General features: G+C 41.8%; 1 protein-coding gene across 3 annotated transcripts in view; it reads right to left on the bottom strand.

Moving 5' to 3' along the window:
- The window catches only part of LOC138303623 (early activation antigen CD69-like), a 134,475-nt gene that overhangs the window by 58,806 nt on the left and 55,277 nt on the right, over window positions 1-20,392 (bottom strand). For all 3 annotated transcript variants that reach the window (XR_011205431.1, XM_069242917.1, XM_069242916.1), the window contains one exon: window positions 6,699-6,802. Coding sequence is in view for 2 of the 3 variants with exons in the window: in XM_069242917.1 (XP_069099018.1) it covers window positions 6,699-6,802 (104 nt within the window). In the remaining variant the exon portion in view is untranslated. The remainder of the gene's footprint in view (window positions 1-6,698; window positions 6,803-20,392) is intronic.

Genomic DNA, 20,392 nt, shown 5'->3' with positions numbered 1-20,392 from the left:
AAAGCATTCATGTATAACACAAACAAAAAAATTGTACATTGTGCTCACACGTAAAAGTGCCAGGTTTAACAAATTTATTAATTGTAATAGTGACTATGTGATCTATGTTTTGGTCTGCCCCTGTGACCTGAAGTATGTAGGGAGCACAATTTTGCATGTTAAAAAGAGAATTTGGAGCATTACCCTGCCATTTCACACAAGGATCCCACTTACCCCGTGGCTAGGCACTGGCATAGAGAGGATGAATCCAGTATTGAAAAAAATCTAAATTTTCGGAATTGACAGGGAGCAAGTACCCTGGAGGTCTTAATATGGATGAAGAACTTCATGTGCATTTGGGGTGAAACTGCTGTGGAGGAATTTGTTATTCTATCTTGAGTTGGATAGATTTTTACCTCCTTGAAAGTAAAGTTTTTTAGTATGCCTCATTTGTTTTTGTTTTGTTTTTTATATCTATTTTCCAGTATATCTGTCTTGAATTAGGTGTGGATCATTGGAGTTTCAAGATATTATGATAAAGTTTAGTTTTCATGTTTTAAAAATATAGGTCCAATTGCATTTTATGTGATTATTTTTTCTGTTGCGTCCTTTTTCTTTCCTCCCTTTTTTAACTTTTTTTCATTTTCATTTTTTTGTTTCCCTCTTTTTTATGTTGGTTTATGGGTGATAATACACTGCACCTTTAGCCACATGCCTTGGTTATGATACTGATTTAAGGCCATTTATGTATGGGCTAATATTTGAAATTGTTTGTTACATTTGTTTGAGAATTTAATTTGACAACATAAATCATGCAGTATGGTTTTAAAATTCAATGTTAGGCCTCTGGGCTTTCCCATTTTGACTGGGAATTAGCTGGAGTGCATATATGATGTGCACTGGTGTATTATTAGAGATAAAATAAGCCAATTTATGTTTTACTTTGTTGCTAGAGGAATGTGATACTTTGTTACAGAATTGTTTTATTAATGGGTGTGACACGTTATGAACATTGTCAGTATTTTGTTTATGTTTAGTTTATAGATAGTGCGGTTGTACCATCACATGAAACGGGCATTTGTTCCACACCTGTTATTGGGCTCTGACGAAGACCATGAGGGTCACTATGCGTGAGCTCGGAATTTTTGTCCTGAATTTTGACCCTTTGTCCTGAGTTTTTTCTGTCATTTTTACTGTCACTGTCCAGAATATTCCTTTATGCCAGGTGGTCACCCAAGTTGACTTTGTCCAGTGAGATGAGACAGATTGCCTCTGGTGGCACTGCTTTCCGTAGCACATGAGCAGCCACGCTCCACCTGACCCCAACCCGGACATCTCTCTGTCCTGGGGGCAGATTAAATATTGCACAGTAGTCACTGTAGTGTTTAGAACAAGTCTGTCCTCCTGGGTGTATGAAATAAATGAAATGCAAGCTAATCCTTAGCACCAACCAATCTTTTGTAATAGTATGAATTATAGTAGTATTTCTGCTTGAGCAAATCGTGGCAGGCTTTTCATAACACCTTTAGGTGAGTTGCATGTGGGGATGTTGGAATAACATCAATAGGTAGAGCATGCAAAGTCTGAAGCTGTTAGTATAGAAGCCATAAAACACAGCCCCATTATATAACCACAGCACTATAAATGTCAGCTTTTGAATTCCATACAGATGACATTCAGCTAATTGCACTCCACACCTGAGATACAAGCTCCTGGGTACAAGTGTTTAATTTCAAGAGGGGCGTTTGACTCATGGAACAGCATCGCTCCTATGGAAACTGCACGTCAGCTCTAAAGCTGACCTCTTTGGAGCAGGAGGACAATTCAAACCTAAAAAAAAGAGAGGTGTCAAAGCACTGTCTTCATAAAAAATGCATCAGTGGGTGATGGGACAACCTTGCCATTACACCAGTGCAGAAGAATATGAATACCACAATATAGCACCCATGTTAAGTTTCCCATGCACAGTGCGTTACGCGGAAGGACATGAACACCACAGCATTGCACCTATGTTATGTTTCCCATGCACACTGCCTTATGCGGAAGGGTTTTAATACAACATCGCACACATGCTACGTTTTCTATGCACATTGCCTTACCCGGACGTTTACGGAACCTCAATATAGCACCCATGCTACATTTCCCATGCACATTGCCTTACGCTGACGTTTATGGATAACACAACATAGCACCCATTCTACGTTTCCCATGGAACTTGCCGGCATGTATTGACAGAATGTGCGGCGCAATATCTCTTTCACAGACACATGCATGCACACACCTGCACTCAAACACTCTTGGAGAACAGTCCCTTATTCACTGGCTTTCTCAGGTAGTGTGAAGTATCAATCAATTCACACATGCCAACGTATTATGAGGAATTCCATATTGAACTCTATCAATTTATCTATTGTGCAATCAAGTTTAGACTGGTGCAAAATCAATGCCAAGGACTCCCTACAATTTCTTTGTCCTGATGAGACCCCACATCCTATAGGGGGTTGAAACATCGTAGACAAACCAGACATTCGGTCCCTTTGATTTATACAAGGCCCAACTTCTTTAGTAATAATTGTTTTAATGTTGTTGTTTTGCCTTTGTGGAAACTTTTGTGCAATTATCTTAACATGTCTGTATTTTGGTGATTTTTCCCCTTTTGTTCCTTTGTTCACGTGGGACACCGAGCACATTACAATTTATGCCTTTATGTGACTACAGTGAAACTTTTCACACAATGATTGCTTGACTCCTTTCCTTCTTGGCAACATCCTTGAACAGTTCCTATTATGTTTGTTTGTTTTTCATGTTGTGACATTGTGGTTATGTATATACATGTTATAAGGTTTATCCATATTTATCCTTAATTAGAACCACTGTTTTTCTGTTTTTAAATGTTTGTCCTGGTTCTTCTTCAATAGGGTTTCCCTTGTTGCTATTAGTACTCACTTTCAGGATGCAAAATAATGGATCCAGCCCCAGTAAATCCCAGTGGCTGAGATTAATTCAAGCATTTCATCCATCTATTTTTTTAGTCTACCTAAATATCCACCTTTGGGCAAGGGAGTGGCCTAAGAGTCCTTTCTGTACTGGGCCTTCTAGCTTCACGTTTGTGCTTGATGACAGCCTCAGTTTGAAGCACGGCTTCCGAAAGTGGGGACAGAGCTGGCATCTTTGGTGGAGTCACCGGGTGAACCAGAGGAAAAGTCCACTAGAAGTTGGAGGGCACCGGGGGAGAATTTACCTCTGGAGTGATAACGACATCTGGATTGGATTGGTTTTGCCTGCATCACTTCATGCTTAATCTTGGCTTTTGAGGATTTGAAGGGGGATGATGACCTTGACTTTAACCTCGATTTATAATGCCAGCATGCTATGCGCAATTATGCCTCCTGCTCCTTTGTGGCCAGGGAGTGCATAAGGCCACACTTCTTGCACAATTCGAAGTCGTTCTAAGGCCACAAACACCAAATGCAGACCTCATGAGGGTCCAGAATGACAATCTGTCCAAGGTAAAGTTTACAGGGCTTAAACCTTGACTTTTTTGGAGTTGCCATCCTGCTAAGAATTGCACGAAACAAACTTTGGAAACATATGTCACGGAGAACAGCTCCAGACCTGCATCAAAGGACTTTTGGGGGAGAGGGGGGTGATTTTAGGACACTGGAGTGGGCCATACAGATCTGATGATGTCATATCTGGGGTGGTAACTAGGTCACAGACCAAGCATGATGCTACCTAGAGTGTTATCAGTGGATTTTTTGTTTTTAGATCCAGTATGGTGACCGAGGATATTCGAGAGGGGAAGAATCTCCAAATCAAAGTATCCATCAGAAGGAAAACCAAGCTATTACAGGTAGTGCCAAGATACAGTAAAGTGGGCACTGGCATGTCTGGAGGCAATGGGGTAACTAAGGCTAAATGAAGGAGGCAACTGTACATTTGGGGCATTAAATAAGTGATCAGATCTCCACCCTATTAGGAACCATTAAACATCATGTTGAAGAATAAGTGCATATGAAGGATTCTATTAATTGTATGAAAATGCCATTGGTTTTAGGAATAAGGATACATTTCAATAAGTAGGAGCATAGGATGTAGGAAGAGGGCACAAGAAAGAGATGATGACCTAACTACAAGGTAACAAGCGATTCTATTGGACCTGCTCATGCCACAGACACTGGCTCGGGAGCCTTCAAACCTGAGAATGCTGAACATTGTGGTTATGTATATACATGTTATAAGGTTTATTCATATTTATCCTCAATTAGAACCACTGTTTTTCTGTTATAAATGTTTGTCCTGGTTCTTCTTCAATAGGGTTTCCCTGGTTGCTATTAGTACTCACTTTCAGGATGCAAAATAATGGATCCAGCCCCAGTAAATCCCAGTGGCTGAGATTAATTCAAGCATTTCATCCATCTATTTTTTTAGACTACCTAAATATCCACCTTTGGGCAAGGGAGTGGCCTGAGAGTCCTTTCTGTACTGGGCCTTCTAGCTTCACGTTTGTGCTTGATGACAGCCTCAGTTTGAAGCACGGCTTCCGAAAGTGGGGACAGAGCTGGCATCTGTGGTGGAGTCACCGGGTGCTGAAGCAGTCCCAACCGGGGCCAGATACATGACCGGAGGGTGTCCATGGCTCTGGGAAGAACCTACCAGCAGTATCCAATTCTAGGCCAGAAGTGCCATGGAAAAGCAGAAGCAGAGCAAGGACCTCTGTCACACTGATGCCCTGAACTCTGGATATGCCAGTCTGTCCTCATGTCAGTGCAAAACCGACTAACCCTGAACCAGAGGAAAAGTCCACTAGAAGTTGGAGGGCACCGGGGGAGAATTTACCTCTGGAGTGAGAACGACATCTGGATTGGATTGGTTTTGCCTGCATCACTTCATGCTTAATCTTGGCTTTTGAGGATTTGAAGGAGGATGATGACCTTGACTTTAACCACGATTTATAATGCCAGCATGCTATGCGCAATTTTGCCTCCTGCTCCTTTATGGCCAGGGAGTGCATAAGGCCACACTTATTGCACAATTCGAAGTCGTTCTAAGGCCCCAAACACCAAATGCAGACCTCATGAGGGTCCAGAATGACAATCTGTCCAAGGTAAAGGTTACAGGGCTTAAACCTTGACCTTTTTGGAGTTGCCATCCTGCTAAGAATTGCACGAAACAAACGTTGGAAACATATGTCACGGAGAACAGCTCCAGACCTGCATCAAAGGACTTTTGGGGGAGAGGGGGGTGATTTTAGGACACTGGAGTGGGCCATACAGATCTGATGATGTCACATCTGGGGTGGTAACTGCGTCACAGACCAAGCATGATGCTACCTAGAGAGTTATCAGTGGATTTTATTTTTTAGATCCAGTATGGTGACCGAGGACATTCGAGAGGGGAAGAATCTCCAAATCAAAGTATCCATCAGAAAGAAAACCAAGCTATTACAGGTAGTGCCAAGATACAGTAAAGTGGGCACTGGCATGTCTGGAGGTAATGGGGTAACTAAGGCTAAATGAAGGAGGCAACTGTACATTTGGGGCATTAAATAAGTGATCAGGGGCCAGATGTAGCAAAGTAGCAAATTGCGACTTGCAATTTGCGAGTCAGTGCGACTCGCAAATTGCAAGTCGCAATTTGCTATGCAGAAAGGTGTCTCAGACACCTTCTGCGATTCGCTATGGGGTCGCAAAGACCCACCTCATTAATATTAATGAGGTGGGTCGCAATTTGCGACCCCATAGCGACTCTGGGCACTCACAGGGATGGAGGCCTGCTGGGAACAGCAGACCTCCATGTCCGTGACTGCTTTTAAATAAAGCAGTTTTTTTTTCCAAGTGTAGCCCGTTTTCCTTAAAGGAAAACGAGCTGCACTTAGAAAACAAAAAAAAACGAAACCTTTTGTTTCAGTTTTTTTCAGGGCAGGTAGTGGTCCCTTGGACCACTGCCTGCTCTGAAAAAATAATTTTGGGTCCAGTCACAAAGGGGAAGGGGTCCCATGGGGACCTCTTCCCATTTGCGAGTGGGTTACCATCCACTTCAAGTGGATGGTAACTGCGACTCCATTTGCATACCACTGCGACTCGCAAATAGGAAGGGAACACCCCTTCCTATTTGTGACTCGGAAATGCATTTTTGCGAGTCGGTTCCGACTCGCAAAATGCATTTCTGCATAACAAACACGCATTTGCGAGTCGCAAACGGCGATTTTCGCCGTTTGCGATTCGCAAACAGTTTGCTACATCTGGCCCCTAGATCTCCACCCTATTAGGAACCATTAAACATCATGTTGAAGAATAAGTGCATATGAAGGATACTATTAATTGTATGAAAATGCCATTGGTTTTAGGAATAAGGATACATGTCAATAAGTAGGAGCATAGGATGTAGGAAGAGGGCACAAGAAAGAGATGATGACCTAACTACAAGGTAACAAGCGATTCTATTGGACCTGCTCATGCCACAGACACTGGCTCGGGAGCCTTCAAAGCTGAGAATGCTGAACTTCAGCTGGAAAACACAGCACATAATTGGGCAATCCCAGTGACTTATATGGACTCAGCAATGCTACACCAGGCAGTGAAGGTTCAACACAAATGCAAATACTCTATCAACTGCATAACTAAAAAGTTATTTGGATCAGACACCGGAAATGCTACCTCCCGACATAAGTCTGAATTATACTTGCCCATTTTGGAACACTCGAATGAAAAACATACCTATTGTTGAAAGTACTGCCATTAGGCCATCTCAGTTCACCATCTCTTCCCTCTATTGGGCCAATCCAGAGATACAAACTCCAGTTCTGAGAAAGCACAAAACCCTTAAAAAACAAAATAAAAAGGAAAAAGTTGCAGTTTTTCATAATAAGGGTCACACTTTGTTTTTGTGCATAAAAACGTATTTTTGGTTAATGAAGTACCAAGTTAAAACCCTGGATCCATGGTGGACTAAAGTTTTACAACATAGTGTAGTAGAAAACAGCAAGTGCCAATAAAAGACAGATTGTAAAATGGAAATTAAGTCATCAGAGAGGTAGTAACAAGCCAGCCCTCGAGGCTCGGGCAGGTAATGTACAAGTGACATGGACTGATGAAGTAAAGCCCTTTAGAACAGGTTTCTGAAGATCCCTTGTAGGTATGGAGATTTTGGTTACTTTTCGGATGACGTGGGGGAGCGTTCCCATGCTTGGTCATTGCAAGCGTATGATTGAGGGTGGAGGACTTTCTGAACCTTGCAGTGTACAAATTGAACACATACATAAACTACTGCAGGAAAAGTATGAAACCATATGAACAATGTGTGAAATGTTCAACTATTCAAACTGATTGGCTGGAACTTTGAACTGCATAACTCAGTGTTAAAGCTGGTTTGCCTAAGAGTTTTTAATTCCTACCCATGGTGATGTTCATGACACACATGTACTAGTCAGTCAGTCAAAATTCTTTATTCGGCAAAATGCCATAAAAGCACAAACTATTTTATACAGATTAAAAGTTAAAATACATTACAAGATATGCAAGCTATCAATTACAAAACATTTTAACAGCATAGCCCAAATCCAAGTCTAATTACACTACCACATCAGCAAATTCATACCAGTTCCTGGTAGCAGTAGCAAATCTAGTAAAATTTAAAACAGAATAATACATTTAATACCCTTCGATTTTATTCGAAGTCATGGCAGCCTTGTGATGCAAAACTTTTAGCCAAATTATAAAGACAGTATAAAACTATTTGAGAACATTAAAAGTATGCAGGATAAAAATGACAATTGTTCACTTATATCAGAGATCACAAATTCATTTTAAAGTCATATCCATTTCCAAATTACACTATTGTACAACCATATCAGCAGATTCATATTGTTTCCTGATAGCAATAGCAGACCTAATAAAATTTAATACAGGATAACAGATTTGAATTTCTGGCAGTTTTTGAACATGTCATAGCATCCTTTTAATGTATGACATTTAATTTACGGTAAAGGGTCAATATAAAAGCATATCTAGGGTCAGTATAAAGTGTACAAAATAGGAAAAAGCGACGTGCTCTGCTTAGATCTGGCATCACAGGGACAGGGTGGAAGCTCTTTTTGGCAAATACATTGTTTATGGTAGGCCAATCTAGAGTGAATTAAGTGTAATCTGAATAAAGTTAGTGAGGAGCACATAAACGGACTCCAGAACCAAGTTTAATAAGGTTCTATAGTAACCACGGTTGAAATCTGGACATAAGGTTCAAAGGTTTTCAATTTCAGGGCACCGTGAGGTCTAAGATTCAGGGTATAATCAGTATGCTGTTGTTTCACCACCTACTTTGTATTTATAGGCAAGGACTCTGGGTCTTAAAACATAAGTTCAAGCCCCAAATTTTGAAAAGATGTTTGCAAATATGAGAGCCAAGGAATTCTATTCAATTTGGCCAATTGTAAATAATCAGTCACACAATCTTGTACCAAGCTAGCTGCAGAGTTTCTCCAGCATCTAAGCCACAGCAAAGCAGGGGTGACAGCAATCAAATCCTCTATATGCGGTTAACCCAGTTCCTTATTGCAAATTATATTTGCTACATTCTTGGGCACCAACAGTAGTCTGTGGGTAAATTTGTTCTGAACACGTTGAAGCAGGTCTACTTTAATGTAACCCCAAAAACCTGCCCCATATGTAGCTGCTGATACACACTTAGAATTATAGAGCATAACAATCTGAGATAATGGTCTATGGCCCAATTTACAGGCGAAGCAAAATATTGCTTCTATATTTCTAACCAATTGCTGGGTCTTGAATTTGAGTGGGAGTTCCATAACATAGAGTAACTCACATGCATGCCTAAATAACAAAAGCCTTTCACCTTGTTAATAATATTTCCTCCCATGGTGAATTGTTTAGACCTTGTATTTCGGGGGCCACACGTCATTATGTACGTCTTTGAGAAGTTTACCTTTAAATCAAGGTCCTGCATAAAAGTAAAAAAAAAGATCCAACAGGCCATGAAGACCATTAGCTGTACGCGCAATTAATACAGCATCATCTGCGAACAATAAAACTGGGAGCTGTCTGTCCCATCCTAGGAAAATCCTTCCCATATTTTATTAGAAAGTAATAGAGCCCATTGATGTATATCAAAAATAAGAATGGGGCTAAGATACAACCCTGCCTTACTCCTCGTCTTGATGGAATAGGGGGGGGTTCTCTCACCATGCAAGCCAAACTGAACTGAGACCATTAGGTCTGTATGTAAGCGCTTTATTATCTCCAACAGGTTCAAATCAACCCCCAGGGTTTCTATAATTTGCCAAAGTTTCCCTCTATTTACAAGGTCAAAAGCACTGAAGAGATCAATAAATGCCATATGAATGGATTCTTCTTTAGCAATTACGTATTTGCTAAGAATGAAATGCATATTTAATGCTTGATCTACTGTGTCTAGACCAGGCCTAAAGCCATATTGAATTGGGAAGAAAATCTTTGCCTCCGACACGCAGTTCTCCAACCGTGATAGGGTCACACTCCCCAATATCTTAGCCGTGGAATCTATAAGGGAGATTGGCCTATAGCAAGTTGGATCTTATCTATTACCCCTTTTGAATATAGAGATGATAATTATGGCCAACTTCCATGAATGAGGAATGTTATTCTTTACTACACTTCTTAGCACATTTGTGACTAACGGACCCCAAAGATTTGGCATAGATTTAAAGATGTCTACAGGGACCCCATCTGGTCCGGGTGCCTTTCCTGGCCTCAAGTGATTTATTGCTGTAGTGACCTCACGAAGATCAATGGAAATATCTAGAATGTTCAAATTAGACTATGCAGGTTTGAGCTTGATACTTTCATCCCCCTTTTACTTTCATGTTCTAGTCTGTTATCTAAAGGCCACTGGCAGTATCTTCCACAAGGGCCACCACAGGACCTTCATAAAGCTCGCATTAACTTTGACGTTCACATCAGTGATGATCCCAGACGCCTCCAAAAATGTACCTTTAGCCAATGTTTTCTGTTTTATCCGTCAGACAACTTCTTATGGCCTTAATAAAATGATTACTGGGTTTTAAAATTGAAACTGCAGAAAGAGTCACTCTAAACTCAACTAAAATGCCCTAGCCACATCTATCCCTAAGCGAGTAAACCTTGGCTCGTGGACAGAAAGAGACATCCTTTGACATTGGTTTCTAAAGGAAACACGTCTACATGAGTACGTCTTCCATAAAAGAGATAAGATAACCACCATGGGCATATCCTAGGAGGAATGAAGTTGCCTGCATAATGGAACCACTGACATTGGGGGCCCAACAGTAGATACCCAGCTCACACTATAGAGGAATTTGTAACTCACCGAATTTAAAAATGATATTTCAGGTGCCCTTTTACCCCAATAGGTGCCCTAGCAGAAGCCATATTGAGATGGGGGAAATTAGTTTGTTTTTTCCTACAATGTATTTAATTGAATTACTGTGGCACTAAGGTTATAAGGATCACGTGCCGTCAACTGCCAGCACTCTATCACGTGCTCACAGACCATTCAAGATCAAAGCTATTCTTAAGATTAAACATAGGAATCCTTAGCATGCATAAGAAAACCACATTTAGACACTTCCCAGGTCACAAGGAGAACTCAATGTAGAGGAAAAAGACATGGAGAGATAAAGAAAGGAAACACTCCTATTTTAAATACTGTAGATAAGTCAGTCCTCAAAAGACCCACTAGTTCACTCCTAGCAAGCTGATGTTTCATTTCAAAGCACCAGAGCATCTGATCTCATGGAAAATATACAGGAAATACTCAGCATACTGAAATTACAGATGTTCGCTTAAATGTATCCATAATTTACGAATATTAAAACAACATTTACACCTCCTTGATGTCAGCTGTTTTTTCATTATTCTCAGGAATACCCTCTTCCTGTTTAAACTCTCTGAGCAGACATCAGAAAATAGGACTCTGCTCCGCTGGCAGAGTATGCGAACTCTGGGCACTTTGCACTACATGGAGTAGCGTGGTGTTCCCAAATTTCGCCAAGTGGAGCGGAGTTCACTCGCACATGTGAGATTTCGTTTTGGTGCTCAATGGTGCATGAGCCTTCCCATTCATTAGCGCTGTTTCCAGCTGTGACAGTGGCCAAAACAGTCACGCACACAAATGCATTTCGAGTAGATTTTCTACTGAAGATGCAGCTAAATCTAGTCAAAAAGAGGTTTGTGAGTGGATTTTCTTTTCCAATGGACCTTTCAAGTTGTTTTTAGTATGAGAAGCTTTTTCTTTTCAAACAGGAAGGAAGTGCCCCAGAGTCTTCAACTTCCGGTACGGTCCCAGTAGACTCCTTCAAGTGCTTTGTCCAGTTCCTGGTCACTTTTCACTTGGATTTTGAGGTGTTAGGATCACTACTCTTTGTCTCTTGGATATAGCTTTGGAGTTAAGGACTTTGGTTTTGTGAAATCACACAAGTTCAAAAACGATTGTATAAGGGTGTTGTTTGTTTCCGTGAGGGTGCAGCAGTATTTCTTTTTACATTAATTTGATTTTTAAAATTTATAGTGGTGGGTGGCCTGGAATTTGAGTAAAGGCCTAATTCTTGTTTATTTTGCATTTCCATGATGTTTTACCTTTTCTAAAGGAAAATTGTTGCACAACTCAGTACCTTTTCTACATGTTTGTAACATTTGCAATATAATTTTACTATGTGGCCTAAATTTCCGAAGGGCCATCTAGCCAGTAGGCCCACTACTAGTAGTAATCAGTGTGTGAAATAAATGTTTCAGTGTTATAGGTTTTTAAAACTTCACTTAGGGCATTGAATTAAATAAAAAATGTGGGTATTTTTTGCATTTCATGATTTGTTTTGCAATAAGTGTATATGTTATGTGGTAATATTTGATGTGATAGGAGGATGTGTGTTGTGAAATTTTTATAGCTCAGTTAATTTTCATATTTGCATTGCTGAATTAATGTTAATGTTTTCTTCAGTGTGATTACCAAAATGCATCCTGTTAAGGCCAGTGTGTGCCTCTGTGTGTCTGTCATCATCCATTTGGCTTTCTTTTCCATGCCATGTGGACAGGGGCCATTTTGTGCAGCCAGCCAGTGTCCCTTTGCCATAGGCTTGCATGTGTACTTTTGTTTTCCAACCCTCCCTTCTCTGTGTTCTTGTTGTTTAACAATCTAGCTGGGGGACATCTTGTGCAGCCAGCCAGTGTCCCTTTGCCATAGGCTTGCATTTGTTCTTTGTTTGCCATGCCTCCCTACTACGTGTTGTTTTTTGGCCATGTGGCTTTGGCCATTTTGTACAGCCAGCGTCCCATTGCCAAAGGCATGCATGTGTTCTTTGTTTGCCATGCCTCCCTGCTCCTTGTTGTTGGGCCATGTGGCTGACGGTCATTTTGTGAAGTCAGACAGTGTCCCTTTGCCCCAGGCTTGCATACAAACATCAGCAATTATGGATCATTTGTTTCATTTGAGTATGTATTTTAATATTTTATTTTTATTTCAATGTTTTAATAATTTTTTCAATTTTTATTTTTATTTTCATACATTGTCACTTCAATCGCAGTACTGCCAAAGAGAAGGCTTGTACAGTTAAGTCACCCAATCTCTTCTGCTTGTGTAGCTTAGTGCCACTGCCAACTGAGAGCTTTAAAATGGCACCAAAGAAAGTTACTCCCAAGAAAGTGGTGAGTGAGAAGAAGCAGCTTTCCACCCATAGAGTGCGTACCGCAACCTTTTTCAGGAGACCTACCGGGAGGAACCTGGGATAAGCACTCCTGCATCAACAGCAGGACCACCCCCAACCTAAGCTCAAGACCATATCCGTCAGTGAGGCAGCCACTGCAAACATGGCTACACTGATGAGCAGTGATGTTGAGCTGGATTTATCCCTTTCGCAAAGAAGTACCCAATCATTTCAGGAAACACAGCAAAGTGGACAGCAGCCACAGCCAGAAATACAAGATCTTCCTGAAGTTGGAGAAGAGCAGGAGTTCGAGCTTCCTGCCGAGCAGGAACCTCCTCTTTTAGAATCAATGGCTCCCAATCTCCAGCAAGAAAAAGGAAGAGTACTTACTAGTCTACCATCTTCTCCAAGCACCACTTCTGATGACAATGATAGGGACAAGGAGTGGACCCGGGCAAAGTCCGGGAGACGCCATGAGAGCCAAGGGAACAAAGAAAATTCAGAAAGCATTAGAATCAGTGAAGGGAATGAATACGAGTAGGATGATGACGACGAAGAGCCAGTCATTGTGCAAGCTGGCAAAGAGGAGACCAACTTTATCCAATCTGCTCCGAGGGATGTGGCACAGACAGCACCACCAGCTCCCAAATTTGTAAGGCCCCAGCAGAGACCTGCACCAACCTGTACATCAGTAGAAGAATGCACTGCAGAGAAGCAATCAACACACCCACCTACCTCTAGTCCTTCTTCAGCTATTGGCAGTGGCCTGCTAAGAAAATACTCCTCCTCAGTGTGGCCCTTTTTATGCTTAGCAAACAGGAGAATATTGCAATATGCTCCATTGCCACACAAATGTTTATCTCAGTAAGCCTGGTTCACATTATGGTACTGGAGGCCAGACGACACATATGTAAAAACATGACATAACACAATCTGGTGGGAGCAACACCTTAAAATAATTGCTGAATGTGGTCTAGGTGGTGAAGGTGAGGAGAGCTGGGAAACATCAGCTACAACGGGCTAAATCATGGTGGAAGGTGAGGAGGAAGAAGAGGGTGACATCCTCATACAAAGCAGCCCTGGCCCAGCAGAGTGCCGTAATCACCTGCTTCAACAACCTCACAATGGCCCAGGAAGACTCAGTCAGATGGAGACACCACAGAATACTGTGACTGGCCTGTGAAGTACACTGAGTCTTTCACCACCTACTACTTGAAATTCACCTGCATCAGTGGACCCACAAAAGAAGAAAATCCAGGCTATTATAACAGGCATGTTTAGGAAGGAGGGGCCCTATGACCGCAACCACCCAATGTCATGTTTATGCAATGGGAAGCTGGCAAAAAATGTAGCTCTGGACCTCCTCCCTTTTTCTTGCATTGAAGGAGTAGGATTCTTAGAGTTTGAGGCAGCCATCTGCCCAAAATGGAAGGTTCTAAGTTGGACCTATTTTGCTTGAGTTGCTGTTCCAGCTCTGCATCACAATGTGCTGCAATTGGTTGAGCAAGCTTTGCAGCAAAGTGTTGTCCACACTATCCACCTGATGACAAACATGTGGACCTGTTGCCAGGCTACTGATTACTTGTGCATCACTGCACACTGGATCTCTTTTGCGGGGGTAAAGCAAACACTATGTACAGGTCTTGGCCTGAGAACATTTTTAAAAGTGTTCACCAACATGCAACAGTAACCATGTTCACCATGGATAAATCACATACAGCTGCAAACATCTTGGATGCATTTAATGGCAAGGTGTTCGAATGGCTGCGAACCAAGTGACTCGGAGTTGGATTTGTTGCCATGGACAGTGGCAGTAACATAGTTAAAGCCATATCAGATGGTGGCTATTTCAGGATGATGTGCTTGGCACACTGCATCAACCTGGTTGTGCAAGACTTTCTCAAGAAAGAAGACATAATCAGCAACATACTGACCACGTGCAGATTAATCTGCACTCATTTCAGCCATTCTTTTAAAGCCCAGAAGGAGTTGCAGATTATTCATCATACTAAAAGAGTACCAGTTAAGGCACTGATACAACACGTTGGAACTCTACCTATTATATGTAGCAACATTTGTTTGCGCAGTACAGACAGATCAACAGTTGTGTCATTCAAAGAGGGGATGCAACTGGGAAAGCTATGGCCATGGATGCAGACAAATGGGGCATAATCAAATGCCTGACACAGATGTTGATCCCTTATGAGGTTTTCAACTGGGAAGTTAGCAAGGAGGACAGTATGATCATGAACACACAAAGTATGGAGGGGACAAGAGACAGCACCAGCTTGTGGAGGTGACCTCTTTTCCTCCAAAGAAAAGCGGTTGGGTTGAGGCCAGAGTAGGTGTTTCAGATTGAGGCTCCCTTTGACGAATGTGTGACTACAAGGGGCATCAACCCCAACCAAGACAAGGGGCAGACTGCCCTTTAAGTTTAGGGTACCTCCAAATTTGAATTATACTCAGGTAGGCCTTGAGTATGTTGTATATGAAACGCTCACTAGTAAGATGGGACAGGCTCCTCTTCACACAACAATTAATAGGGATCTCAGTCCCTGAAGAATGCCCCTGACCAGTTATGGCTTAGCGTGTGGGCAGAAACATGTTGCCCTTAATGATTATAGAGGCGGAATGAGTCATTACACTAAAAAAAAATCCATCTCCTGTTTTTACTTTTACCAGCAGACACCACTATTAAAGGTATGATTTACACTGAATATCTGTTAGGTGATTTTATTTAAATAACTGGGTCCCTGTATTATCCAGAAAAACTATATCTAAATACTCCCTCTGTGCTTATTTAACCTCAAGGTTGAGTCCGCCCAGGTGGCATTGTCCTACCTGGATGGGGGTAGCCAAATGATGAAGCATGACACTAATATGTGTGTGAGACCACCTATTCTATAAAGAGAAACCCCCAGCATAGGTTCTAAATTAAAGGTCTTCACAAACGATCCCTTAAGAGACTAACAGGATCACAGTAAAAGAGGTCACAACCACAAACTGGTCCTGTATCTTGTCCCCTCCATACTTTGTGTTCACAGTCACGACTTTGGGAGGTAGTATGGGGTTTAAACCTCCTTCCTCTCTCCTTGTGTGTAAGAGGACAGTATGATTAGTCAAGCTATCCTGCGGCTGCATCTGCTACAGGAGCAGCTAAAACAGGTTTTTTACCGGCAGCGGTGGCTTGGGCGCGTGGTGGGGCAAAATTAATCATAAAAAAAAAACTCTACCTGAATCCGCCACCTCCACGGCGCTGTTCCTCTTTTCTTCACCGCAGGCTCCCAGCCTGCCCTGCGACCAATCTGAACACTGCGGACATGCTGCTGGCAGCATGACAGCAGCATTCGGGTTGGTTGGAGCGCCCAGCCAGGGCGCTCTCAGGCAGACTAAGAGAGTGTCCCTGCTCTCTCCAACCCAGCACTGCGATGCCGGGTTGGACAGAGCTAAGTGCGCATGTAAGTCTGACTGGCCTGAGATGGCCTGCCAAACACACATGCACAACGAGGGGGAGTGCTGAGCTTATTGTAGAAGTTTGGCAGCTGCTGCTGGGGGGGGGTAATGCTCCTCCACCCTAACAGAGGAGCTGCCACTGCTTAACGGTTCGCACTCGGAGGTGTGAATGAAAACTCAGAAGCGCATGCCTTATTTGAGACCTCAATCCTTTGTTTGGCTTGTAGCGTAAGGCTGCAAAATGACATTATCTCATCCAAAGAGTACATCTGTCCCACCCTACTTGATCCACACTACACTAAAACTCTTCACACTTTCATTACTTTTTCTGAAGGAGATGTTTCAAAATACAAGAGGTGGATTGTTGAGCATGTGGGAGAACTGGAAGAAGAATGACTGGAACTTAGAGTCCCACTCCGCAGTTCTGGGGTGCCACCTTCAACTTAGAAAGAAGGCAGTCATGTCTCACAGCAGCCAAAACTGGCAACAAGCACACCAGCAACAACAGCATCAGAAGAATTAGACCCAACTTCTGCATTGGCTTGGTTTCAAGTGGGAGGTCTTAAGTCCAATGCAGAAGCAAAGGAAACAGAGGTAAAGCAAGTGGCAGCACCAATCACACTTCAGAGGATATTCCAGCAGTATGTGCATGACCCAAGAGAGGTGTATGTGGATCAAAACACATTGGTGTGTTGGTATGTAAGATGAGCCGATGGCCAGAGCTCAGCAGGCTGGCAAAAAAGTATCTTGCTTGTCCTGTAGCCAGTGTGTTTGCTGAACATGTGTTCAGTACAGCTGGTGCAGTTTTAACAGTGAGGTGACCAATCTCTCACCTCAAAATGAGGAGAGATTAAACGTGATCAAAACAAACCAGCATTTTATACCACTTCATTACACAGTTCCAGAAACACCACACAAGGAGAAAGAGGACGATTGGTCAGAATCAAGTGTGTTTGCTGACCAACTTCTGGGTAAACCACCTGAGTTTGAGGATGAACTCTACTTCCCAGACTGAGTATGCCATTGCCAATATAGAACTTTTTAAATTATTTCTTGTAGAACTTCTTTCTTTCTTGTTTCATTGCCAAAAAAGCTAGTTTGTGTCAGATTTATGCTGCCCCACAATTTGTTAGTCCATATTCTATGGCTGGATTGGAATTGGACCCGTGTGCAGTGAAGAAGCCTCCATAGTCCCTTCAAGACATGGGAGATAATGCCTGCTTCCCTCACATGCCTTTGCCTTTCCAAATCACTGAGAAGGGTTGCTCCAGAAGATCATTGATTATAAGACTGCCAGTGACAGCACCAAATTCCAAGGTGTTGCTACTTGCTACCAATAGAGGAGATAATATTTTGTTCAACCACCATGCTTGGATTGGAAGAGGTACCTTAAACTAACTACTAACTAGTGCACCAATGAGTAGGGAATGTGATATATTGAGTGATCATGAGTGATGATTGATGATGTATGTGGTAGATGACAGTGAGGGAGGGAGTTCAACAAATTTGGCAACTTGATTCTGATGAGTTCAATGTTTGAGGGCTGATCATTTTTTCCTGAAAGTGATTGGTTTTTCAAATGTAGTGAAATTTATATGTAGGATCCTCTCCTTTTTTCTGTTTCCTTAGACCAGGTCAGTCATTTTAGTTACCAAATAAAAATCTACATAAATACTCCAGATCTGTTTCTCTATTTATTTTTCAACTATAGCTCACTACACAGCTCTCTACCTCGGTCAGTATGGGACGGAGTTACTCAAAGTTAGAATCAGGAGGAGGAGGGTAGAAGGACTCAGGGCAGGACCACCTCAACATAGAAGGAGAAAGTTATCAACTTCAACGAGAAAGCATGATGATGGGGAAGCCTCTAAGGCCTAGTACTCACTCAGCTCTGTGGACTGGAGAGAGGTGTGCTGGTTTGGGAAATGCTGCGGAGTATGTGTTGGCTGCATTGCTAGATCAAGCATCAAACTCATCCTATGTTCTTGCGCTGCCTCCGAGCCTTCTTGATACACTTCTGACTCCTCATGAAGCTTATGTTGCTTCCTTTTGCCCTTCTCCTTTACTCTATAATACAGTTTCTATTTTTTCATTACGCAGGCCTTCTCCTAGTCCTCTCCTGCATGAACAAAATTTGATGAAAGGCCAAGCTCAAGACTCCAGCTTACCTGCCAGACAGGTTCAGACAGGCACCCAAGAGTGACTGACAGTCCAAGAAGAATGGAGATGCACCACCCAATTTGGCAATACAGTATCATTTTTCTTTTAACAATCGTTATTTTTTTAGAACAGGGTGGGTTAACTTCAGTCATCCATAATTTGTTTTTTTTTCAAACATAGAAGACTTTACATTTGAGAGATATACTATCTTGGGTCTCTCTGGGGCAGAAGGAATGTTTGCAATGCATTTAACTGAACTGTGCCATACTTATCCCTTCATTGTTTCCTTCCACAACAGATTGCTGATGGTGTGCTGCTCAGCACCCCAATGAATACTGTCATGGTTTCTTTTGTGTAGTGTTTGTCTTTGTCACACGTTTCACCAAATACCTTTTCTCATCCATTCAACAAGCCACTAACCCTCTTTTCCCTGGCTGTGTGACTGATTTATTGAGGTGTGACTTAATTGTATACCATAAATGGATCTCACACTAGCTGGGGTGGATGTGGTTAAAACGACACTAACTCACTGAGCAATATTCGACACCAGTTCCATCACCATCATCATTTATGCCTTGTGTTCTGTGTTGCGTAAACCAATCTTGACTCTGAGCCCACTTTCCCTGACTCCATTATTTCATTTCCTAAGTTTAGTTTTTAAATACCAGCTCCCAACCATTGCTCAGAAGACGTTTACATTGCTATTTTACGTTTTATTATCATATAATGTCTTCTTTGCTGTGTGTTAAATACAGTTATTGTGGTTGGTAGTCTGGTCTCAGTCTTCCTAAAGTTATGATATAATAATATGACCCACTAACTCTCGGATTTCTTTCAATCTAGTTGAGAGCGATGGTTAACCCTTTGATTAATCCTGCAGTTGGAGTTGCCGTAGGTGGGAGTGGCACCTTTTGTCTTTCCTGTAGGAATGCTACCTGGTACTACTACAAAATGTCACCTTGGGAAGAACCCTGCAGTAAGAAGACTCTTGTTTCCTATCCTACTGAAGAAGATGTCTGTATGTATCTAGGTTTTTGTAGGCAAAATAGGTAATGGTAATCATCCCCTTGTAGTCAATATAGTTGCAACGGGCAATACAGTTATGGTCTAAGTAAATGATATATACTTTTGTTAGCGTATTTAAAAAGAGGCTGCAGTAAAAGACAGCAGTTCAAACTAAACACCAAATAAACATTTGAGGCATAAATCAATTTAAATAAATGATTCCATTTTTATTTTAACAAGTACATTGCTGGTCCCCTATGGACATGAATTTTATGTGATATGAGTAGGAGAGTCACAGGGCCAATTCTATGTGCTTACCCACACATGCCTCCAAAAGCCTGGACTGTCTGGTAGAAAAGAATTAAGACAGAATAACCTGACACTTTTAGTGAAAAAATATGAATAACCTCTCATTGACGAGTAAGCCATTATGCACTGTGAAGTACAAGTTGCGGTGCCAAATTAATGGAGGCGTGCTAGCCACCGCTTCGAGTACTTTGTGACTGTCTGCAACTGGGGCATCTGTAGTTGACAATCATCTAAATTTAATTCCAATGGCCATGCAATTCCCCAAATGCCTTTCACTTAGTTTCTACCCTGACTCCAAAGAGGCAGATGAATAAATAAGATATGTCACACACGTCATGTATAAAATAGGGGTATATTATCCTGTCTGCTGTAACCATAAGTGGACAGAGGAAAATGGTGCACTGCACTACAGAGAAAGGAACAGCCTATATAGATTGTATTTAGCACATTTGTCACAGAGTATCCTTTACGCAAACTCAAAATCAAATGGGGCCCTTTCTAGTCCCAATTTACAAGCTTGCCTCTCCATCACCACAAATTCTTTCCAAAAAATTATTTGGTTGGGCAGTAAGGAAAGGAGCTTGACTTACCCGACTGCAGAGTAAGACAGAGGGCTTATGCAGGTAGGTAGAGCTTTTGGTATAGAATAGAGGGGTGTCACTGATCATCAATTCATCATGTGCCTAAGGATTGGCTTATTCAGTCACTGTACATAACAAAGTCTGAGGGGAAAAATCGGAACAGGCGTAAAATAAATCTGTTATGGGAAACCATGAAATATATTTTGAAAAGACTTCAGATGGCCATAAAAAT

This window comes from Pleurodeles waltl, chromosome 7 (assembly GCF_031143425.1).
Source record: "Pleurodeles waltl isolate 20211129_DDA chromosome 7, aPleWal1.hap1.20221129, whole genome shotgun sequence".
In the NCBI taxonomy this organism is placed as follows: Eukaryota; Metazoa; Chordata; class Amphibia; order Caudata; family Salamandridae; genus Pleurodeles; species Pleurodeles waltl.
The sequence above is the reverse complement of the archived record's forward strand: the minus strand, read 5'-3'. Positions and strand labels throughout refer to the sequence as shown.